At 44.0% G+C, this 24,805-nt stretch overlaps 1 protein-coding gene across 3 annotated transcripts in view; it reads left to right on the top strand.

Annotated features, from left to right (window-relative positions):
• NEURL1 (neuralized E3 ubiquitin protein ligase 1) overlaps window positions 1-24,805 on the top strand; it is a 161,990-nt gene that overhangs the window by 52,414 nt on the left and 84,771 nt on the right. The window contains exon 1 of one of the 3 annotated variants that reach the window (XM_054071240.1): window positions 16,637-16,788. The exons of 1 other annotated variant lie outside the window; for it this stretch is intronic. In XM_054071240.1, coding sequence (XP_053927215.1) covers window positions 16,782-16,788 — 7 coding nt within the window. In that variant the 5' untranslated portion in view covers window positions 16,637-16,781. Of the gene's footprint in view, window positions 1-16,636; window positions 16,789-17,173; window positions 17,267-24,805 lie in introns of those variants that run through there. One more of the 3 variants, XM_054071239.1, reaches the window with a different exon arrangement.

Raw genomic sequence — 24,805 nt, 5'->3', positions numbered from 1 at the left:
CTCTTAAGCTGTAAAACATTTAGCACCTGTGGGATCTAACAAAACACATGGCTGTGTTTCTCTCTGGCACATGTTCTTCTCCATTGTATGAAAGTGTGAGAAATAGCTCATCATTCAGAGGATGGCCTAGGTCTATTCTAGTTGCAGAAATAGGACAGATGCTTTCCATTGGTGCCATATATCTCTGTTCTGCTCCTCTGACTTCTCACTACTCATTTCCCAAATGAAGCTCCTGCATCAGAGGCTCTGGGTCTATCTGTGATGGAGGTACCCACTGCACAGGCATAGGAAGTAACATCCCTGAGATCAGCCACTAAACTCACTCACCTTAAAAAGCAAAGCAAAATGCTCCCCCTAACCCCCAGCCCCTCTGTGAAGAGCTTTTAAATGTCTAATCTGAATGCAGTGCTTGGTAAAATCACCCCCGAGCCTGTCCTCAAACCCAAGTCTTTCCACACCGTTTATGTGGTCACTTAGTTTCCCCCCATATAACCACTGCTGGAAGCATAAACACTTTTTACAGGCAACAGAAAGAACAAAAGGCTGGGCTGAGCTTATGTGTTTTCATCACCTCCAGGCAGATCTGTTTATGAATTATATCACTAAACTCCCTATGCTGTTTGCACGGAGAAAGGACCTAAGCCAGTGGTGTGCGTATTGAAACAGAGGCAGCGTGGTGTGTTGCTGTCTGGCAGTATCATCCAGGGGCTGCTCAAAATAAGATTTATAATGTGGTTTTATGCTAGCGTATATGTAGGAAATGTGAACTAGGCCATGTGAGAGATGTTTGAACAGGGTAGAATATCACTGGACTGGGCAGTGCTTAGGGTAGAAGATGCCATTGCTCTGAACTTCCTGCCTCCTCCACTTGGGCAACTGGATATTTCCTGCGGTCTGCTGGCAAGCGCTCCCCTCTGCTCAGCAGGCTGCACAGAGAAAGCTTGCTGTCTCTCAAGCTCCTACCAAATGTCTGAGGTATCAGATGGCAGTGATGCTAACAGTGAAAGGAAGGGCATTAATCATCCTAATACCTAATCAATCTTTACGTTTACAAACCAGAGTTGCACGTTTAGCCTCTGTAGACAAAATGCGTTGTATATACAGTTATTTGTGTCCCTCTGTTCTTCCCGTAAAGATCCCACCCTTTCATCCAGTATTTTAGCAGCTCCCTGCATTTCTGCCTTAATACAATTATGGGGACTTCTGAACAGCACATCCCTTCCTTTCCTTGCTCTTTGTATCCTATGTGCCATTTCCCACAAATCAGTGGTTTGTGTGGCCCCTTTTCTCTCTCTGGGGGAGAAGTCGTGTAACTAGTGATTTTCCTATAAGCTTTCTCGGGGTGGGGGACAGAAGCAAGACAAGGAGTTGTCTTGGCCACTGCTACTTGTTCATTTCATCTGCAGGTAATTACAGAAGCAGCAGCTGTAGCATCTGCAAGTTGGAAGCAAACTGATTTGTGTTCTTTTTTTTTTTCCTCTCTGATTTTTTTTCTTTCCCCTAATGATCCCCAGCCTTTCTGCCTTATGGCACCCGGAACGCTTCCTTGCACTTTGCAATGGATCCAGTAGAGTGTTGCAATGATCTGAGCAGAAAAACTTGCTTTTCTCAACATTTTGAGCCAGGAAAACTTTTATCGATGTCTTGTCCTTCCAAGCATTTCTGACAGTCATGGGCCCTTGGGAGATGCTCTGGTACAGTTTACAGCAATCTTCCTATTTGGTGAGCAGCTGAATGAGGGATCTGTTTTGCTATTGTTTATTTATTAAGCTGTGGCAGAGTGCTGCCTACATGCACAGAATGGACTGTAGCATTGAACAATGCAACTTGCACCCGCCCTGGATGATGCAGCCATTTAAAGGTGTGTTCAGTTTCCTTGTCTCTTTCTTTTTTTTCTTACATGTCTTAGCAAACAGTGCTCTGCTCCACAAATGGGGAAAGGCAGTTGACTCAGAGAAGATGGAATATGCGAAGAGCAGCAAGTGCTATGGAGCAGTTGTTGTGCCACTACCACCCATACTCATGTTTGAAGGAGAAGGTCCTCTCTATGGTTTTACTTTGGCTCCTGTTTGGATAGAGCAGTGGTAGGGATGACCTTGTATATCCTTGTCCCACCCTCGGAGCTGCAGAGGGGTTAGCAAAGGCTGGTTTTAGGGCTGGAGGTGGGCATGTAGGGGGACACTGCTGCACATGGAGAGAGTAGTGATGAATGACCTGTGAGATCCTAGTCTCCAGCCACAGCCTTGGTCTGACTCTGGCAACAATCAGAGCAGACTCTGTCCTGTAAGATCCCTTTTGTTCTTAAGCCTCAAAGCAAGAAAGTGCATTAGTCATGTTTTATCAACAGTTGATGCTGCAAACACAGTGAAATGCATGAGCTGCAGTTTGAGGGGGTGCTGTGAACATGTTAGATTCTGTGGACTGGGCACGGAATAAACCCTGTAACTCTTACTCAGTGCTATAGCTGTGGTTTTTTTCAAGATTTCACTGCTGTTGACAGCCAATCATTCTCCAGAGCCCCTCTGGATGCTGAAGACAGTATGGGCTGACTAAAGTTGCTGTGTGGGTGACCTCTGGGAAAAGAGGTTTTGCTTTTGATCCAGTTGCATTTTCACATCACAGGCAAAAAAAAAATTGCCCTTGAAATTGCTGCTTTGCTGAGAGCATGAGTGGAGAAGCCCAAGTTGGTGATGGCTGCACAGCAAGTTACTCATGGATGGTGGCCTAGGAACTGTGGGAAGGGTCCTTGTGGGTTGTAACAGCACCTCAGACTGAGTGCACTGTGTGCAGTGAACAGTTTGAGTTGTTCAATTCCCTGTTCCTTAATTGCCTGTGGTAAATTTGAGATGTTTATGTGTGTTTGTTATTTAAAGTTTGTCTGCTCCTGGTTGAACAATTAATTGTTTCTAACCTGTTAATAATGGGTTATCATTCACTGCTCACCTCCCTGGCACATGATATCTCTTCATGAACGTGTCTCTACTTACTCATCGGGTGATTGTAGCTGTCTGGTTTGTGATGGGAAATATACTTTCTTCAAATTTTCCTATTAACATGGTTTTGCTTGTTTACATATTTATCAGTGGTGAATACAACTTATTTCCATGTACGGTGGGTTTATATTTGCCTTTAGTGTTTCAGAGCATTGCGAATGTCTAAGGTGTGAATGAGGGAGAACTGTGATACTGTGGCCATGTTGTAAGGCTTGGGCAATGGGGAGAGGCATTCAGGCCTTTGATTTTGCATCTTTTAACTTTAAATAAGTTTTAAACTAATTATTTTTTTCAAAAATAATGCTATAAATACTATTTGAATATGAAGAAATAGCAGAAGAACTTGCTCCAACAGGGAAACTTCTGGTACACAAAATGGTAATCAGAAAAGATGCTGAACTTAAACTTAAGATGATTGCCATTTCTCTAGGGCTGGTAATAAACTTGCCAAGTGTCACAGCTGGTCCATCACCAGTGACAGTCTCTTAAAATGTTGTTTGCTGCTTGTCTCATGTCCCTGTGGGAAGAGGGACAGAGAAGTTGGCAGCTCTTGAGCATTGTGGTCCCAGTTCTGTGGATCTGGTTCTTGTTCCCTCTCCCATCTCATGTGGGATCTGATGCACTGCTGGTTGAGGATGGCAGTCTGAGGTCCTCAAAAGCTCAGAGTCTCACCCATCAGTTATGTCCCTGGCTCTTGCTGGCCATGTGGAGATGTCAGTATTCATCCAGCGTTGCTGTTACTCCTCCACACCTTGCCTGGTGTAGGAGCTCTCTGTCTCCGTGGTGCCTCTTCAGATTACTCTTTGCTTATTTAAAAAGAGAGAACTAAGCCAGGTGATATCAAGCTTCATTGTGTATGCAGCCAATTCACCCTCTTAGAGCCCTAGTCTGTAATTTTTCATGAGACTAAAGGGAAATCATTCTACTTACTGCTTTAAATTTGTTTTAAGAGTTTCTAACAAGTTTTTGCAAGAGCGTAGAGAGTAACTGACCTCCCCACCTTTTCTTCTTTTGAAGAATAACCTCCCCATGTTTTATTCTTTTGAATAAAAAAACCTGAATGTTTGACTTATTAGGTAAAAAACAGATGGCAGAGGCTTGGGGGATAGAGTGCACAGGCAAAACATCTGCTGTGCACATAGTATTTAGAAAGCTATGATATAGGAGCCTGTTGAATCCTGAGGACTGTAAATTGTGGAATTGTCTCTAGCAAGAACAATTCCCAGAATGAGACCTAACCCCAGCTTTGACTGCCATGAAAAGCTAGACCTGGACCTTCTCTGCTACTTACCCAAAGATTAGTTGATTGAGGTAGTGGGAGATGATGTGGCTGAAGAACCTGCAGCCTTGAAGACATTGGCCACTCTGTCCTTTAGGGGCACTGCAAGGACAGTGAGTGTGTAGCACTATGGGTCTGTCAAACGGGGATTTTAATCATTCAGCTGTGGACGAATTAGCAGTATGATAATGTAATGAGGTTTTAGTGATCCATTTGATCTTGGTGGCTCTATAGGGACCCTGCTGTGATGGAGCTATAATGGTATAACTGCCATGTGGATAAAGGCCATCATGTGGCATTTTACTGGCAGCATCTGAACAAGTGACAGTGGAGGGAAAGGTTTCACATCTTTCCAACTATCTCGATCTCTCAAGATCTGTGTTTACTGTGGGAATCTTGGAAAATATTTTCTTTGTTTTGAAGCTTTCCTTCCTTCTCCTGCTTGGGGGGATCAGTTGTCCCTGCTGTCAGCAGAGACTGTTGAGCAGCTGCCTCCTTCCTGCAGATGCCCGGGAGAGGAGCCACAGGGCAGACCCTGTGCTCTTGGCTGAGACTGGAGCTTCATTTACCAGTGTTCATTACTGATGATGGTACGCTGAGTTTGTGCTATGTGCAGGATGATTTCTTCACATCTCGGCAGTGCAGCCTTTTGCTATGAGATCACCACTACATGGTAATGTCTGGGTCTGCCTCCATGGTAAAGTGGAAGTGGTGCCTGTCCAGTTTCTTGCTTCAGCTAAACCTCCTGTTAAATGAAATATCAGGAAAGATATAGCAGATATTTTTTAAGGATGTCAACCAATATACAGCCTTGCAATTCTCAGTTTTGAAATGCTTCTAAATCAAACTATGAATACTGAACAAAATAGGTATGTATAATGACTGCTGCACTGCCCAGTATCTTCTCAGCTCTGTCTCTGGGGGCTGCTAAAATACCTGATGGTGAGAGAGATGAGGATTTCTACAGGTGCTTTCTTTCTGCAGTCATTAGGTGTTTCCAATGCATCTGCAAAACTGCAGCCTTTGGACTGATGCATCTGGCACTTTCTGGAGCTTGGTCTGTGCTGGGCAGACCACTATTGCTGCCAGCCACGAGATGTGAAAAGCTGGAAAACCCTCATGAGGTACAGACTAGCTCACGCTAAGGTTGTTTTAAAACAAAAATGAACCAGGCTTTGCTCAGTAGGAATCTGTGTTTAAAATTCATTGAGCAAACTCTTTTCTTTTGAGCCATGGGAAGTGGACAGCCACATTTCCGAACATCTGCCATGCTTTCAAAGGTTTAATATTGGCTGCTCTGGCTGGGAAAAAGGTAGATGCCCCTCTTGCTGAGCTCTATAAAATATGACCTGCTTATTTGCCACCTGGTTGGGAATTGAGAGCTTTCTAAAATGTCATCATAGAATTGTAAAATAGTTTGGGTTGGAAGGGACCTTAAAGATCATCCAGTTCCACCCCCTACCCCCCGCCATGGGCTGGGACATCCCACCAGCCCAGTCTGCCCAACGCCCCATTCAGCCTGGCCTAGAACACTCCCAGGGATGGGGCAGCCACAGCTTCCCTGGGCAACCTGTGCCAGTGCCTCACCACTCTCATAGTGAAGAAATTCCTCCTTATGTCTAGTCTAAATCCGATCACTGCAAGCCTTTGTAAACAGTCCCTCCCCAGCTTTCTTGTAGCCCCCTTCAGGTACTGGTCATCCTTCCCATTCCTTTTATTTCTTTTATTTCTTGTTCCCCTTCTTGCTTTTGGACTGCTGCATAGGTGTTGTTTTCCAGTTCCTCACACCATCCTTCAGCTATCTCCCAGTGTGAATCTGCTGCCTGCACGACTAATCCACCGAGTATCTCTGGGTTTTGATGTGATAGTCCAAGTTCTATTTTTCTGTTCTGCAGTGTCATCTTTATTATGTGTTCTGTGCGCAGAGAGATATTAATTTCTGAATACCATGTTTTCCATGGTGACCGCTCAGTGGCCATCTCATTATCTTAAATATACAAGGCCAGATGCTTTCATTTATGCTGAATAAGGAGTTGGCCTCTGAGACTTATATGATCGGTTCCCAAACACTAATACTTTACAGAAGTATTTTCTTTTACATTTCAAGAACTTAAGATTATAAGGGCTACTTCAACACCAAATTATTTACAACAAACTCTATCCAAATTCTTTTCTATTCTTGAACATGTATCTTAATCTCTATGTTGTATTTTTATCTTTTTTTTTTCCTCTTGCATGTTCTTCTATTTGGTGTCTTATAGATTTAGCATGACTATCCAAATGGAAAAAAAATCTCTTTTGAAATATGACTCAGCATAAACAGACTTTATTTACAAGCTTCAAAATTCTCCAGATCATGACACCTTCATACTGTGAAAATCATCTGCTGCCTGTAGTATATTATTTATCCATCTCGAAGGCTATTAACTGCAGCAATTTGTATGAGTAACATAGCAAATGTCAGATGTTGTTTCCATTTCTGCTTTTGTTTTGCTTCACTGGCAAACTTCTTATTGATTTGAGTGGTGGCAGATTAAGCCCTGCATGTGTTTCATTTTAATGAGCCAGCAAAAATCTCTTTCCTCTTTATTGTGTCCATCTCCTTTAAACATTTTTGTACTTCTTTACACAACTCTCCCACTCAAGTTTCGACATCTTCCAAGTCTCCTTCCTCAACTCTAGTTGTCTAAATCCTGACAAGTATTGTCTCAGACTGTGGTCTTACCCAGATTAGTGTCTTTCCTGGCTGTGTGATAGAGACATTGCTTCTGTTTGCTAGAAGGTGAAATGGGCGTTGAATATCAAGTTGCCTGAGATATGAGGTCAGGCTGTTGGATGTTTCACGGAGTTGCAAAGCAACTTAGCAGACAGCTAAATGGCATCAGCAAGATACAGTAGGGTTGTGGGGAAACTAGTACAGGCTACTGATCTTTAGGTTTGCCCAAACCATACCTAGAAGGAATGACCAGCAAGGAAACTCTGGTCCCTGGGCATCCAGGTAGAGATGACTCCCTGCCATCCCCAACAAGAGCAACCAATTTGTAGTGGAGTTGCTGAAGTCACTGTGGTTTGGGCTGCCCACATCTCATAGATATTCTCTTAAACAAACCTCTGCCTTGACAGGTGATACTGGGGTTTGTCTTGAAGAAAAAACTTATGTCCAGGAAAATCATAACCTCCTACGACACTGATCTTGAATAGAATTCTGACCTAAAGGTCCTAAATGACCTAGAATTTCTGACCTTAAAGGTCCTTAAAAGGACCTTCATCTGAAATAACATCATGTGCATGTAATGTACATACCTGTCTTGTTAACACTGAAAATGCAGAGATCTTAGTCTTTTCATGTCCAAGTCTAATGTTCCTTTCTTAATCTAGAAGGACTGAAAAAGATTTATACTTCTAAACTATTCTGGATTAATGAACGGGTTTCTCCTCTCCTGCCTTCCAAGCATACTCTCCAGCTGCAGGGGAAATAGTCTCTGAAGTGGGAGTGAGACCACAGTGAGACCTCGGGGGAGGTCTTGGAAATGTCAGTGGCCTGAGTACATTATATGTGAATTAGAAGTGAGTCATGGTGCAATCTGATGAAGATCTGGCTGAAGATGGGGAGCACTGAGTGTCGGCTGTCTATTTCCTCCTAGGAGGTGAAGGCTGGGTGAGAGTCAAGTGGGGGTTCCCTTGGGATGAGAAAGTCTCCTACAGGCAAGGACACACGGCTAACATCAAAGCTTTGGTGTGGGCTCCTGAAGTTACAAGTGAGGGAGAGATGTGTGAAAACATCCCCTTTGTCCCAGGCAGGTCAGAAGCATTGGTGAAGAGCATGGCAGCTGATCTGCTTCCAAAGAGATATGTGAAAATTTGCTTTCAATGGAACAGTTTAGCTGATTGATACTTGGTGTAAGCTTGTTTGAAGACCATATCTGCATTATGAGATCTCTGTTGTTATAACTACATTGATAAAGGCTTTGAATCTGGGCATTTTGACTGTGTGGCTGCAAAAAGCTAAAATGAGAAAAGTCATTGGAGTTGACGTTGCTGCACAGGTAAAAATGCAGATAAAGCATCTCCAGGACATAAGAACAGATGAGTTAAGATGACCTGATAGGAAGGGAGAGGCGCTCTGTTTGGGCTAATGTTGTAAATGATGTCATTGCTGATTTTTACCAGCCTGGCATATGGCTCACAGGTCACCTTAAGAAAGCAAATAACTGAATAGAACAGCTTAGAGTTTTTGAGTCATCCCGTGGAAGATTCACTTCGGTCTTCATAAACAATGTTTTATACCTCATTGAAACTCAAATTATTTGATTCTAATTCTGTGTAGGAATCACAAACATTATTTCTAGATCCTCGTGTTGAACAGAGTTCAGATGTATTTTATCTGCTTAGTGATCACTTGTGCTGGGATTGGATTCTGGCTATTATTAGGAATATGTGAATTTAGTAAAATCTCTTGTTTATGTCTAAGTTAACCATTTTCTTTTCTCAGATAATAATGTTCCCATATTAAAGACATTTTCCTGTGTTCCACCAAAAACAAATAATAGTTTAGGAGACTGAGAGAAAGAAGGGTGGGAAGAAGCAGACATCGAAATAAAACATATGTTGAATGGGGAAAAAAATCAGTCACCCTGGGTTCTGGGCCTGTGATTATTTCCACATGCCTGGACTGTATCACTGTGTTGTGTGCCATTAATGTCATTAGATGCTTTATGCCAGAATAGATTTTTGGCATATGCTGAATAGATTACAGGATTGGGACCTTGATGGTTAAATGCTGCCAGTGCTGTGCTGGCACTGAGGGGCTGTGTGCTGCATGAGGAGATCTGCATCCTTCCAAACCCCCTTTGGGTGCTGCCTGTGTGGGCACATGTCTGGCCAGCCCAGCACTCCTCGACGTGCCGATAACCACCTGGCTGGTTAACCAGCTTCCAGGCAGCAGAGCTTGTCCTCAGCCATTTTTAAGAAAAGTAAACAAGAAAACTGGCTACTCAAGTCACACCTTGTGAAAATGGATATTTTTAACTGGTGCTCAGTACTGGAAAGTGGTAAGGTTGTAAATAACCTTGATGTCCCTGTTCAAAGGTGCCTGTTTGTTTGGTAGAAATGCCAGCCTTTCCCCCTTGTTCTTGTCACGGCCAGTTTGCTAGAATATGAGACCTTGGGAGCCATCACCATTCCCTTTGGTTCCTGGTGAAGGGAAGAGATTTGATTGCTCCCTCCAGATAAAAATACACTTCTAGGCCAGAAAACAACTTATTTTTTAATTTTCTTTCCTTTTTTTTTGTTGTTATTTGAGCCTGCCAGATTGGTCTACTCTCTGCTTTCCAAGTGTGTGGGCGGCACAGAAAAGGATGCTGAGACAAAGAATGGAGAAGGGAGGAAAGAGAAGTGAAAAAGACCTTTGGACGGGAAGCATGGTGTATGGGAGGAAGAGAAAGAAACGGCAGAGGCAGCGTTGTTTTGGTTTCCAAAAGTTTGCAGGAGATCAGAAGAAGCTGTGGTAGGTCAGAAACACTTGGTCTAGGTGCTGTAGTGGTGAATATATTACGGTTTAGATCCTAGGCATAAGGACATTTTCCTGTGTTTGGTAATTTTATGAAGCTCATGCCCTACTGAACTCTAATCCCTCCTACTGGAAACGTGGCTGTTGGATGTAGGGGTGGCTGGAGGGGAACATGAGCATTGCTGTCTTCAATAGAGTATTTGCATTTTATTTTCATCTGCTTTGTGCTGTGATGAATTAGGACCAAACCAAGAGGCATTTTATGAAAGTAAAGCTCTGGTTTTGTACTGATTAAATCCTATTTTCCTGAGCTGAAGAACCAAAACTCATTTCTTATTCCAGTAACAGCTGCCTCCAGTCTACTTGCCCTGGCTCATGATATTTCATGTTACTTTTGTAACACTGAGTTACTTGCAAAGAATCTTAATTTGAGTAATAGAGGAAGGGAGGTAAAAGCAATAAAAAGGAGGAAGGGTGAATTTCAGGTAAAGCCTAGGATGGGCAGGTACAGGACAGCAGTATCTGGTGAGGGAGAGCAGGAGACCAGAGAAGAGGTGAGCAATAGATGAACAGAGGGAGTGGGAAAGGGCAATACATGCGTCAGGCATTACATGATTTGTTTTGTATTTACATCTGCAAGATTCATCTTGTCTGGGCTGGAAAATTCACCCTTGCCATGCGTTTTGCCCTTGGAGTAGTTGACCTTCAGCTCCTTTGGTTCCTTAAAGTCTAACATAAAAGAGGTTCTGAAAGCAGCCCTGTAAAGGCAAGCTTTGTAAATAAATACCCTTTCCTATAGGATGTCCCTGTAGCAGAAGGTAGGGAAGTTTTGGTGTGAGAAGGGGTGCATGGGGAGCCAGTCCTGGGAGAGGGCTGGGAACTTCTCTCTGTGACCCCAGAAGTCTTTCCTAGCCCAGGCTACAACTTCGTGCAGGCATACGTGGTGGGGGACATTGTCTTGTGGACATGTGGCATGATCCTGCCTGCCCATCTTGTCAGCCCAGAAGATTTCTTTTGGACCCTGTTGCCCTTCGCCTCCCTCTCTTAACAACTATCAACAGGGTAATAAAACAGTGTTTATCTTCTGGGCTAATATTTACGTCGCAAACATACGGTGCCTTTGCTTGGTTACAAACATCAGTCTATGCAAGTGAGAGGCTTTTCTTGGAAAAGGATAGGAGGACAGGAAACACAGAGGTTATGTTCTCCTGTCACTGTATTTGCTAAGAAAAATCTTTAGAAATTACATCTCTATGCTGAGGGAGCTTTTAAGATTATAAGTTCAAGCTCTCAAAAGCTTACCCGTGCTGGAGTGGAAATTGTCTGTCTAACCTTCATTTGTACCCTGGTGCCAGTGCTCTCCGATTACCTTATTTACCTCTTTGGTTTCACACTGCCTGTGCTCTTTCCAGAGGGCATTGAATGAAGACTGTTAAAGTGAATTAACCTGTTGCTTCTAAGATCCTCGTTTGACTTTTTGCAAAAGCTCAAAATATGCTTCTCTAGCTCAGGCAGAGAGGCATCACCTCTTCCTACAGGAATATTGTGAAAACAAATACGGTGCTTGCTCAATAGTCACATGTTAAAGGCAAAATGGCATAAAAATGCTGATGATTCCAGCGGGTAGGTTCATTTTTCAGTGCAGAGCTTGAATGTGACCTATGATAAAGTGTGAATGAGCTACTTATGTTAAAAGTATATATATCATACCGGTATTCCCCTGCCGTGTGTGGAAAAAAATCTATGCTTTTATCACTAAAGGCTGCTGTACTGCCTTGTCACATGGGCAGTACTTTGACACTGTTCAAAATTTCCAAACATTTAATAGCCACAGAACTGGGCTTGAAATAAATTATTTCTCAGGCCTGCTGTGCTGTCATCATTCAGTTAGAGTAAAAAGAAATACATTTACGTGAAACTCAATAAAATCTTTACTTGAAGATAGAAACTTTAGTCTGTTTTCTGGTTCTTACACTTGCTCTGAAAGCAAAAGTCATTCAGTAGTTGTTACAAATCAACATTTCTTTTTTTTTTTTTTAATAAATTACAGTGTTTTTTTTCTGGTAAGATGCTTTCATCTTCATTTTCCATTACATCTGGAGAGGCCTAAGTGTCTTTTGAATCTTGTTGTGCTTGAAGAGTCTGAAACAGCAGTGAGAGGCTAAGCTATTAATGTTAATTTAGCATATAAATGAAGGTGAGGACTGAAGGCATCTGAAGGTGCAATCAGTGTCATGCACAGCATACTTTCCCTCAGGAATGGGCTGTTGGCAGATTCCAGGGGATATTGACCCAAAGCAGGCACAAGCTTTCTGTATCATCTAAAAGCTACTTTTCAGAAATGCTGGTTAGGCAAATGCAATGCTTTATTGCAAGGCACATCTTCCATTGAGTTCTGTCATTTCCAGTCCCACAGGGTTTTGTCAGTATGTAATCCCCAAAGTATTCAAGGAGGAGGGGGCACTCTTGGCTTCTGGGGCATTAATTTCCTTCCTGACACCTTCATTGCACTGAGTCACTGTCTTTGAAGATAAACCCAGCATCCGGAGGGGGCTTGTGAGCGTTTGCATGCTGATGGGAAAACGTTTTGCAGCTTGGCCTGAAGTCAGTTCAGTTCCTTGCCTTGGAAATCCTTCTCATTGCTCAGCCTCCTACCCTTCTCCAGCACTGCGGCTCCTCTCTTCCCCTCCTGCAGACGGTTGTGCAGGAAGGTCGTGATAAAACGCTAAAGAACTGACAGGGTCAGAGTTAAGCCTGGGATGTCTGTGGCAGCTTTGGCTTTGCGTGAACAGGGGTTACAGGCCCCAAGCAGCAACATGAGACCTCGTGCTCTCCTGTCGCTCCTTCTTCATATCTATCTGCATCCTGGACATCCATTAGAACACCTCACTGATGTCTTCATTGCCCTTGTGAGATGCAGGCTTTACCGCTGTGCCACTGCGGCTCCTGTCACCACAGCAAACGCAACTGATTCTCATTTACCCTGAGGTGAATACTGAGCCTACAGGTTTTCCTTGTCTCCCTAAATTCACATTCTGCTGTGCCTGCAGATAATTATACTGGGAAAACTGTGCACCTGGGGTTGCAGTTGTGGAGCTGTAGTTTGTAGGTATCAGTGGTGATTTTGATTTTCAGAATTTCAGCCAGAATTTTGAATTTCCTTTGACTTGCACATTGAGATTTGGCTTTCATCCAGAGCTGCAGCTTTATAGTAATGCTTAATAATTACATAACTCATATTCTCAAGTGGCTGCACAAACGTTAACTAATCAGCGTACCTTTTGCAAGGGAAGTATCTGTATCTTTGCGTTACATATAAAGGATTGAAAGCAGAGGTGCTTCTTGCACCTAAGCCCCCTCCATTAATGGCAATAAATTAATGTTAAAAAGATGCATAAAATGGAAGATTTTCCTAGAGCTGGTCCCTGTTTCTTGCACAGTAGCACATTCTAGTGAGATTTTTCTATTTTCTCTTGGATACTTTCCTGTTAAGAACATAGTTTTTCCTTTGGAGTTACAGTGGCAGGGGTTCCTGGAGGAAATCTGTTTTCTGTAGAGGTGAAGTTTCTCCCCTAAGAGCAGTCAGAGACCTGTGCTGATAAAAGACCTGATAATGTGTTCCCGTAAATTTTCCTGTCTTCCTAGATGATCACCAGCTGTTTGCTAAGAGCTACTGTATTGAGGGCAAAAGAACAATTTCTAATTGATCTGTTTGTTACTATGAAGTCAAATGCAAGTGGTAATAAAGAAACTGAAAGTCATATGAGAGAAGATTCCCTGACCCTGGCAAATATCAGGTTGATTTCCACAGTTCTCTCCTTTCCCCCATACCAATATTCAAGGAAACTTTTTGGACCATTTCTTGGTGCGATATCTTGACCTGCAGCACGATTAAACTGAGTGAAAACCTCATAAAGAGAGGTTTTATTATTTGTTTTGTCTTGCTTATGAAGAGGAAACTCCACTCTTCGTGTTCCAAATCCAGTCTCAAAAGAGTTTTAGCTGCACGAGGCTTGCATCAACTGGGATTTTATTTTCCTATCCTGCCCTCTGCATATGTATAACCTTATCCTTGATCTCCATAAGAAGGATTTTCCATCCTCTCCTCCTTCCCTGTCTCTTTGTACCTTTTTCTGTGCCTTTTATTGTGCAAGGCAGGTCTCTGCACAGCTGGCTTTCTCTGCCATGGTTTCCTGCAGGTAACTGTCGCATTCTGTCAGTTGGGATGGAATGTGCTGTGTGGCTATGTTGGGATGTCTTTTCCCAGACTACAGTGGGTCTCCAACATCCTCTTTGCTGACTACTAGCCTTCTGACCAGGACACCAGGAAAGCAGTGTAGATGCTCATGACCCCTGGACTTCATATCCAAACCCAATGTCCAGGTTTTATCCCAGGAGGGGTGGGAGAGGTGCTCTGTTGCCTGCTCAAGGCAGCTTGGAAATATCCAAGATTTTAGTCTAATATACAGTCTGATGACAGTGAATTTATCTATGGAAGTCCTTCCTCTGCAGCCTCAGCATCCTGCTCTTTTGGTTAATAGGTGTATTTAGAAAGATCGGATATTGCCTCAAAATACTCCTGCAGCAGATTCCTCCCAGCTTGGACAGCAGTGCTGCTGCCTGGCTGGAGTTTGCTGGATAATGCTCACGAATGGGAATGGATTTAGGGGCTGGGTTTCTGTTGGGTCCAGCCCTAATATCTTTGTCAGTGATTTAGTAGGGAGCACAAATGTTGAGGATATTGATTTTTATATTGATGCCAAAATGGGAGGCCTTGTCCGTATTGGCAAGGGCAAAGAAGTACCCCAAGGGGACATAGAGGGTATTGGCATAGGGAACTGTAAAATGGAACAGGGTTGCAAACAGGTTTTCTCTATCTCCAGAGAATAATCGGAAACACTAAAGACTGAAGAGGAATTTGGAAAATGACAAGGTCTGAAATGGACCTGGAGGTGATAAGAACAAATCAGGAATAAGTTCCAGCATGACATGACTGTCAAGGAAAGATTTGCCATCTGGCAGATAATCCTTGAGGAATTAGCACAGGTCAGGGTGGACAGGCTGTCTAATTACCATGGATGGCTCTGTGTGGCTGCGTTCCCCAGAAGCCGTTCCACAGCCCTGGGGGAAATTCAGGATAGGAGGGTACTGATTTTTTCCCAAAAAACCCCCGCAATTTTAAAATCAATTGAAATGGCTTATAATTTTCTGCCAAATGGGATGACTCATTCTGGCAGTCTGCCCTCTCCACCCTCCCCCCTCAGACAAACAAACAAAGCCAATAAGTTGTAAAAAATAATTTGAAAGATAACAATTCAAATTTTTTCTTTTTGTGTATTCAAAACAAAAGGCTTCATTTTTCTTTTAAGACATTATTTCAGAGTTGGATTAAATGACCATAACTTGAAAAAATGAGGTAAAAATAACTCCAAAAATAAAATGCTTCATTTTGAGTTAAAGAAACATTTTGTTCAGTGAGATGCACAAAGCATTCGGGTTTGGGCCAACATGAAATGATATTTTTTTTTCCTAGCAATCTCTTGGTTGAGGCAGTGAACCAAGAAGTCAATTATTCACAGCGGCTGTAGCAAGATTAAGGTAAGGATGGAAAGCAGAGCTGAGATGAGAAACCAAGGGAGAAAATTTGGGGTTGAATGTCCAAGTCAGTCTTCATTTCTCTGAGGGAAAACTTGGTAGTTGATGGTGTAAGGGCCCAGAGCCTTTGCCGTCAGCCTGAGCGGGCGGGCTGCCTGCCAGGAGAGAAAACAGTGGTATCTTTGTGGCATCTGTGGGAGCAGAGCAGGGTGCTCTGGTGGGTTGGTGTGACCCAAGAGATATCCCACACCTGTTGGGATGCAGAGGCCATGCTGTGGTGCTCCTGGGGATGCATCCTCGCTCTGCAATGCTACTGCTGTAAATGCAGCATCGTCTGGGAGGGGAGGGGAAAAAAAGGAAGAGTCTCCTGCCAAGAAGCTGCCGTAAGCTCTGCAGAGTGCGACTTTGGGCAGGGAGGAGTGCAGCGCTGCGTGCCTGCTGCTCAGCTAGGGAAGGGCTGCTGCGTGGCTCTGGGGTCCAGCGTGAGTCTCTTCGGCTGAGCAGGAAGCCAGTGGGTGAGCCTGGCTGTGGCTGGGGGGCTTAGGAGAGGCTCCGCTTCCAGGCTGGAAATGCTGGGCACAGCTTTCCTCATGCACACAGTGTCAGTGCAAACACCCTGACTGTGCTTTTTGGCTTGGGCTTTTTTCTTTGCACTGTGTTGTTTTATTTTATTTTATTTTTTTCCAGAAGTGCTGAGACCTCAGCACTCAGCCATCCTAAGCAATAATAATTGCAACACGGGCAAGAGAAAAATCTGATTCCCCATTTTTCCGGTGGCAGAGTCGAGCCAGTGGGATGGCAGGATTTGCCCAGCGCCATGGTAAGAGTTGGGAGGCAGAGCTGCACTCGCGGCTACGTAAGTTTGACTCCCGCTCATTTACAGAGTGAAGAGTGACTGCAGTGTAGCGTAAAGATGCATGAGCTAGTTTTAAACGAGCCAACTGGGACATACCATGGCCAGCTGTGGCAGCTCAGTGCCTGCTGTGTGTATTTACCCTTAGAGTAGTGGACAGGAGACATGCAGGGAGACGTGCATGTGGTTAGGGGCGTGTGATGTTGGAGATGGCGAGGAGGGAAGGAAGGTGCAAGGTCCTGCATGAACCGTGGGGTGCAGAGAGCAACCAACCCTGGCTGCGATACCCTGCACACCTCCCTGCACCACCCTTGGCATCCCCCTGCTTTTAATAACAGTGGCTGTTACCTGTCAGCAGAGGCACTGAGCTGGAGAGCAGGGAGCATTGTACCTGGGCTAAGCCTGCAAGCCTCGCACTGAAGAGTTTACGGGGCACAATGTTTTTATTATTACAGCCTGCGGTGAGCTGTTCTGCACTTCAAGCACCACTTCTTTGCTATTAAATTATTAATAATTAACCAGCAGACGCCGTCTGAAGACTCTGGTGTGGTGATGTCTGGTAATAATTTTTAACTCTGTTTGTTTGATTTTTACCATTCCAATTTATTACAGGGCTTCGCGCTAGGATACCAAACCCCACCGGGTAGTGAAAGTTTCAAACGGCCAAAGTAATTTGGTTTTATAAACGAGTGCTTCCATTTATTATGCAGCGGGGTTGGCAGTGCCTCCTGCATTGTTGACGGGTACTGCCGGGTTTCCAGCATCCCTCTCCCGCAGCATCCCTCTCTCTCCCGCAGCATCCCGCCTGGGTTGCCTTGGGGCGGGTCGGGGTGTGTGTGTGTGGTGGTGGGGGGAGGACGGGGACGCGCTGCACCGATGAAACGCCGGCAGCTATTTCAGGAAGCCGCGGAGTCTCCTCCTTCTTATGTAAATAAACGTGACAGTTCCCGGGGCCGGTGCTTGGCGGCGGGAGGCGCGGGGCAGCGGCTGCCGGGGCTGCGGGATGGGGGGGCAGGTGACCAGGAGCCTCCTCGCCGGTAAGGACCGACCCGCTGCCCGGGGGGGGAGAGGTGAGGAGGGAGGGGGGGAGGATGCGGGGAAAGGTGAGGAGAGAGCGAGGGATGCGGGAAGAGGTGAGAAAGGAGGCAGGGATGCGGGCTCTGCCCGGCTTCTCCTCCCCGAGCATCCCGGTGTTCGCCTGGCCGCGGGCGAGGAACCGGCATCCGCGGGGCGTGCGGGGAGAGGTGTCGGGGCCGGACATGTAATAAACAAATAACAGCGTGTGTATGCGCTGCCTGACAGATCCCACCGGGAAAAAATCAGCTGAGCGGCGGGGAAGGTCGCTGCGAGGCAGCGGAGTGGGGTCTCCACGCAGTCACCTCATTTATCCTTCCCACCGGCAGCTGCTTCTTAATACAGATGCCGGGTTAATAGCTACAGGATCATAGCATAGTTAGGGTTGGAAGGGACCGTAAAGATCATCTAGTTCCAACCCTCACTGTATAATCTGTATATCGTTTCTTGATTTCTCATTCTGGTTTATTTTGTGGTCAGTGGATGCGGTTTGGAATGAGGGTTGGTTCGGATTGACTGATCTCAGATGAGGCTGTCCGTGTGTGCTGGGAGAGGGGGGAGCAGGAGAGAGCTGGAAAAGGGCTGGAAGATCCCCCACAGCCAACGTTAAACCAGAATTTGAATCTAGACAACAGGCGATATTAGCCACGTCCCTGTCTGCGCAAATCTCGTGCCATAAATACCTCTGTGCGAATATCGCGCTCCTTAATATTAACTTGCCTACTGGTCTGAAATTTTCTGTTTAACTTTGGCCGTAATAAATGTGCTGGATGTTCAGTGTGGTACAAATGCATTTTCAGCAAGACTTCTTTGTTAAAGTAGTAAATGTGAGTATGAAAGACACAGGTAAAGCATCACGTGGGCTTGGAGTATCCCGTATACTTTCTTTGAGTAGCTCTGCATGAGGTACCTACACTTAAGCTGTGAATATTCACATTGCAGTGCTGATTCTTCTCATATTTGTCACCGAGTTCAACCCTGTAGTTTAAGGAACATGGCTAGGAAATAGATGAGTTTCTCCCTAAAGGTATTTAGCAAGCATGTCTTAATAGAGATTTTATTTGTTCATCATTTGTGTTCTGAAGTTTCATCCGCTGTCTGACCTGCATATCTCATGATATGCATGCAATAAGCAGAATAACAGTACTGTCAGGTCAACATAAAAAAAGAACTCTGGCTGTTGTATTGTGATTTTAAGTGCCTTTGCCCCCTTGAAGCATTATTTGAATGAATTTGGAAAAAAAAAAACAACCAAACCCAAACAACTGACTGGGAAAGAATAATAGCTATATATGTTTCCTGTATGTGCCAGGGACTTGGCATTCTTGCTGGGGCTTTCTCTTTCCCGCAGCCGGCAGCACGCTGCACAGTAACCCTGCAACTTCTGCCGTTCAGAGATTCTGGTCCAGCAAGTGTGCTTCTCTTTAATTTTTATTTTGTTAGGAGAGGTTAATTAATGAGATGTGGGTGATTAAGTCATATTTCCCTCTTCATACAGAGGGGCTACAGGCTGTTATATTCAGAGGTGATGCACTGCTGTGTTTAGGACAATGATGCTTAAAAAAAAAAGAAAGGGCATGCATTATATTTAAAAAATAATAAAAAGTCATGTAACAAAGTACCTTTAAGAAAAATAGACTACATCTGCACTTGTGGTTTTCTGTGGCTACTGTTCTTACAGTTCTATCTTTCCGTTGAATATTTCTGTTTCAGATGTGTCTCAAAATAGCTGGGGAAAGAGAACTGAAACCTTATCCATTTCTCTGAAGGATAATTGAAAATGCATGTAACGTTACTGAAAGGAGTTGTATTGACAGCCTTCAGGGCTGATATCCTTTGTTTTCAGAAAGCGCAGGTAAAGCATAAATTCATGTCCTCCAAATATTCCTGATGACCTCTCTGTGTTGCAAGAATTGACTGGGCTTTTAATAAGCACCTAAGTAATTTAACCTTGCTGAAAATTAGCTCAGATCAGGTGATACTGCACGATCTGGCTGCTTGTGGCTCTGCTGAGCAGGTTGTGGACAGGCAGCCAGTTTCTCTGAGGTGCATGCCCGGAGTGGTGCGCTGGGTCCCTGCTGGGGCTGACCTTGACCTTGGCGGCGTCAGAAAAGTAAATTGAGAAACTCCTGAGGGGCATCGTGAGGGAGGCACCCTTTGAAAAATGTGTAAAGTCAAGGTGGTGATGTTTAAAAGCTAGGTGCCCTGGCAGAGGCTTAGAGTAGTCAAGTGCAGCCATACACAGACTCTCATGCTGGGGAACATCTTGTACGTTTTACCTTCTTTCACTCACAAATCTACTTTCAAGCAGCAATGCCGAGCCATGCAGCATTCCTGCACAGGGCAGAGGAGTCTCAGCATCTTTTGGCGCAGGGAAATCCATGGGTGGGCCAAGCATGATGCTTGCGGATATGTGATCAATGGTGGTGATTCTGGATGCCCCTGGACCTGCACTGCTACTTGGGTCTATCGTGTGAAGCCCTGCAAGCCAGTGCTGTGTCAATCCTGTTTGAGCCACCTGCTGAGCTACGTGCGTGCTTGCATGGGCAGGCATCTCCTTGAGTGAAAATGCTGCTATGTTAATACGGTATGTTAATAATGCTATGTTAATATGGTAGCAGTGCAGGACAGCTACACTAATTTGTGCTAATGATGGAGTTGGTGGGTGCTGAATGGGCCTTGAGTCACCTGAAGGAAAGTTTCCCACCTGATGGAACTGGGAGGAAGAATAAGCTTTGAACCAAGGACACCAAAGCATCACTTGCCTGAGCTTCCTGGGGGAGACCCACCTCCAACTTCATTCCTTGCTAGTAAAGAAATCCCAGTCGGTTTGTGCTAGCAAAAGGAGCACATTTGTTGTTGAAAGGAGACATCTCATGGCTTGATATGTTGGGACATGGGAGCGGCGTACTTGAAATACCAAGTTCAAAGGTAACACAGCCTTGATAGATAGGTTATTTACTTGCTATTTCAAAACTAGTATCTATACATGTGGTGTTTAACGATATTTTAACCAGGAAAAGTTGATATCATTGCTTGCCATTTGCTTTAACAATATTTTAGATAGGAAATATTAATACAGTTGCTTGAGGTTCATCTGAGGCTAGTTTCTTCAAGAATGCCTGCGTGCTATGGTATTCCTAGAACATAGGCAGAATTTACTAAATATTTATATTAACCTACTTGCTAGTTAGTCATGCTTGAAACATGACTCTAATAGATGCATATGTCACAATACGTATGTTCTTTTTATGCATTTGATTCAATTGTCACCTAATGTAGTAGATTTAATCCCTCCTAATGGCTATGAGTGAGGTGGTGTTTGCGGAAGATCCTATTCTTAATTTTAGGGGGCCAAATCTATGAGTTCATCTGAGAAAAAAATGACCTGAGGATTTTTTTACTTTGTCACTCAGAACCAAGCTAACACAAAGTGATGGTTTAGCCAAGCAAGCTTCTGCGCTGTGCTGGGAGAGGCATTCAGTGTATGTAGACGTGCAGAGGTTAGTGATTACTGTGTACGCATCTCTTCAGAGGGCTTTTGCCAGGCTAGAGTGTACACAGTGGATTAATTCATGTGCAGGGGATATATGCATCTGTGTTACCTGCACATTTGCTCAGTAATCTTCCCTTCTACAAGTCATAATAATAAGTCCCTCATTGCAGGGCTTTGCTTTATTTTTTGCTTTAATTCCTCACAAGTCACAGGCATTCATCAGTGTTTTGTGGTAGAATAATTTTTACAAGGAGCTGGGAAAAAGGTATCTTGTGCCACATTTTCTAAACTGTAATTGTACGGCATTGATGTAATTGCAAAGAAGTCCCTAGTGAGAGCGCCGCGGCTTTTCAGCCTGGGAAGAAGTACTGATTGACAGATGTGATTTTCAGTTTCAACAGCTGAGTTTTTAAGCTGCTTGCAGATGATGCTCTGTAAGTCGTGGATACAATATAAATAATGGCTCACGTGTCTTTGTGTGGTGTATACGGAAGCTCACATCAGTATTATGCACGACCAGATTCGCCCCCTAGTATGTATACATATATAGGCCCGGTGAGCAATGCAGCCGTGGTTGTGCCACAAAAGGGGAGAAGGAGGCAGGATTTATGCAGCAGGACTCAATCCATGTTGCATGGCGACAGGCTTTTGGGTGACTATCATTTCCGATTTCATCAGGATCTTGTTTTCCATAGACTTCCCTGCACCTGACTGGTCATGTATTCCTGCGCGAAAGAGGTGTGGAGCACTGGTGTTGTCCTTCCTCTGTGTTTTGTTCTCCCAGCAAACAATTCCAGGCTCTTGCTCACGTGTGTTTGCGGGAGGTACGGGATATTCCTGTGTGGTGTGGGAACCCTCACCGAGCAAGAGCTGCTGCTGTAGGGCTTTGGGGAACAGCAGAGGGTGGAGGCCATTTCCCTGGTGTAAAATAGCTACTGTATGCAGCTTCATTTATTCTTACTTTGCACAATAGAGCTCTATTTTTAGCTTTCTTTTAATTCCTTGTAGTGAAGTGATTGGTATATCTATATGCTAGTGCTGAAATCAGCCCCATGCTTTGTTTCTTACTCTGTATATTCCTTGCCTATATGGTAATAACCGTTCCAGATGCCGCATTTCACTGTTGCAGTTAATGTCACCGAACAGAATTGTACTCCTGTGCACGTTGCTGTACGCACCTTCAAGTTTAATAATTTCCAATTTCTTACGTCTAATTTAAAGTGTAAATATCCCATAAGAAATAAGAAACAACCATGGCAAAAAAAATGCAGACCTGACAGCATTTATCTCACATTAGTGTGATTTCTTTGCAAATTGGGATTACTTTGTGTTCTTATCATATCTAAGTTATTAGCTAGATTTGTGGTAACTTCTCATTTGATGGAATGGCTGGTGATGGGGTCAGCCTCACTAGTGGGTTAACCTCTCCCATATTCTGCAGACAGTGGCTTGTTGAGAACCAATATGAGACTGGGGAGAAAAGACTCACTTTCTAAACTCACTTTGCTTTCAGCACGGTTCGTATATAGCCCTGAGAGTGAATGAGAGAGAGAGAGAGAGAGAGAGTGTGTGTATGAGAAATTAATCCTGCTCAGGGTTGGATTAACTAATGCAGAAGACCCTGGGCAGGATGCCAAAGCAGTGTTGGAATTTGCTAAAAGTGGGGCTCCTGCAGATTATTTCAATTCATGCCTATGACATGTAGGTCACCTGCCAATGTCCCAGGGTTGATGATAGTAAAGTGTATTGACTGTTGACAACACTCACAGAAATGAAATGTCTAGTTCCTCTGTTTATAGAGATTTTATCGGTAACCTTATTTATACTTCAAAACTATTCTGTTTAGTGTGAAAGGCAGATGATATTTCTGTTAGTTGTGGCACTATTTGACTGTACAGGTATTGCTACAAGTGGTTACAGAGAAGAGCATCCCCTCTTTCATTTTTAGCTTTGCGTCCATGGCATTTTCCCGTTAGCTTTTCTGTGTTGACTTTATGCACTGTTCTGGTGAGACCTAGAGACTGAGTGTTGTTTGTCGAATTTTGTTGTCTTATTTATGTCCTCTTTGATGGATCCTCTACCTCCCTGATACGGAAGTGTTCTTTCTTCTGATCCTTTGACACCTCTTCCTTACTTAACTCTTGTTTTCTTAAGAATTACGGGTCATAACTTTAGCTATCATTCAATCAATTTAGAGGTAGCAAGTGTCTCTTCAAGAAGGTTTGTAGGATCCTCTGACGTATCCTAGGGAGTCATTTGCATGCTTAATCGAAACAAGTATCCCTGCAGCCGGAAGATTATTATTGTTAATAGTATAAAGTAAATTTGCAAAGCAAATACAATTACCATTGCTGACACATAGCAGGAATCAAGAAGAGGCAGTCTCTAGACATATAATTTAAAAATTGGTAGGCCTGCTTTCATTTAATTAAGGAATTTTACATTAATGATATCCATACATGCAGAGGGTTGCATCGAGATCAATCTGAAAAAGATTAGCCCTAAAGGAAAGAGGTTTTCCTGGAAGGTGAAAGCAAAGCAAGGAATTGATCCTGGTTGATTGCCCTTGGGTGTTGGCAGGGATTACTGATGGCGCAGCAGGATACTGAACTGGAGGTCAGGAGAGATCCTGTCTCCCAGAGGCTATATAAGAGCGTGGCTGCCAGCCGCAAGCCTTGTGCTGCGAGTACCTATGGTCAGAGCATATGCTGCAGCCCTGTGTATCACAGTGCTTTGCTCTGAGGTTGATCCCTATTAGCGTTGTTCCCCATTTGTTCCCTATAAATCAGTGTTTTGCTTAGAAAACTTATTTATCTGAATGAAGCTGGTCCAAAATAAATCAAAGCTGCCTTTTCTGTAGCTCTTGTCAAGTTATTCTCACTGGTATTTCTCTTCCTTGACTCTGTCCTTTATTGTTTCTTAAAGGGACACTGTAATTCAACGCCATTAGAAATAACATGTAAGATGACTGCAGTTGGTGTAGCTGAGGAGTTCTTTGGTTTCTCTGAGATTTACCATGGGTCTGTCAGCACAGCAAAGGCAGGAGTGGCCTCAGAGAGAGCTGTGATAATTGATTGGATGCGTGAACATATTTTTCCTGTCAGAAATGTCGATGACACTTTTATTTTAAAGAAAAAGGGAAAATGGGAATATGTTAAAAATCATATAAATTAATGAACATGATGCAGAACATAAACAGTGCACTCCTGGTTGCCTCCCCCTGCCCAACAGCCAGCCAGCGTCAGCACAATTCTGGAATTTTTGGCCTCTCCCTTGAGTTAAAATCACTTTTTTATGAGAAGCCTTAGCAATAAACCGAAGCCCCTTGCTGTGAAAATCAGCTTCTTTTGTGGTTCAGTTTACACCCCTTTCTGCCTATACTAGTAAATGCATCCTACTACAGGAAACATGAGGAGTCAAGTAACACTTAGTACCTATGGTCTGAATTTGCCCTGTCGTGTTGTGCAGACCAGGGCGGTTCTGCGCGGGGGCTGTGTGAGGCTGGTGCACACACGGTGACCTACCCAGACATGCTGGTTTAGCCCCAGGTCTCAAGAAGTTGCTGTCAGCAGGCTTTGTCAATGAAGTCTGGAGAACACAGAAGGACCCAACACTTGATCCAGGCAGGATAGATGTGCAGTGACCTCTATAAAAGCTCTGGATAGCCCAGCTGTTGCCATCTTTTGCTACCTTTGAATAGAAATCCTTACGCAGTGATAGCAAATCACTTAAGAGAAAGTGCCCCAAACTGACTTGCAGATAACTCAGTGTGGCTCTGAAAACATTGTTTTTAGTCTCACTGCGGATAAAGCCTTTGGTTTCCTCGCTGCAATTTCATGTAACTCTCTGACAGTGACGTATCTCTCCATGACACACCTTGCTGGGCAGGGTGGCACTGTGTCCATATAATATTGCAAGTTTTTGCCCAATAGGCTTGTGAGTGAAAGCAGGACCTGTTGTGAGACACCAGGGCAGGACTGAAAATATGTTTTTCAAGGCACTGTGA

This window comes from Cuculus canorus, chromosome 7 (genome assembly GCF_017976375.1).
Source record: "Cuculus canorus isolate bCucCan1 chromosome 7, bCucCan1.pri, whole genome shotgun sequence".
Lineage (NCBI taxonomy): Eukaryota > Metazoa > Chordata > Aves > Cuculiformes > Cuculidae > Cuculus > Cuculus canorus.
This window is presented reverse-complemented; position numbering and strand designations above follow the sequence as displayed.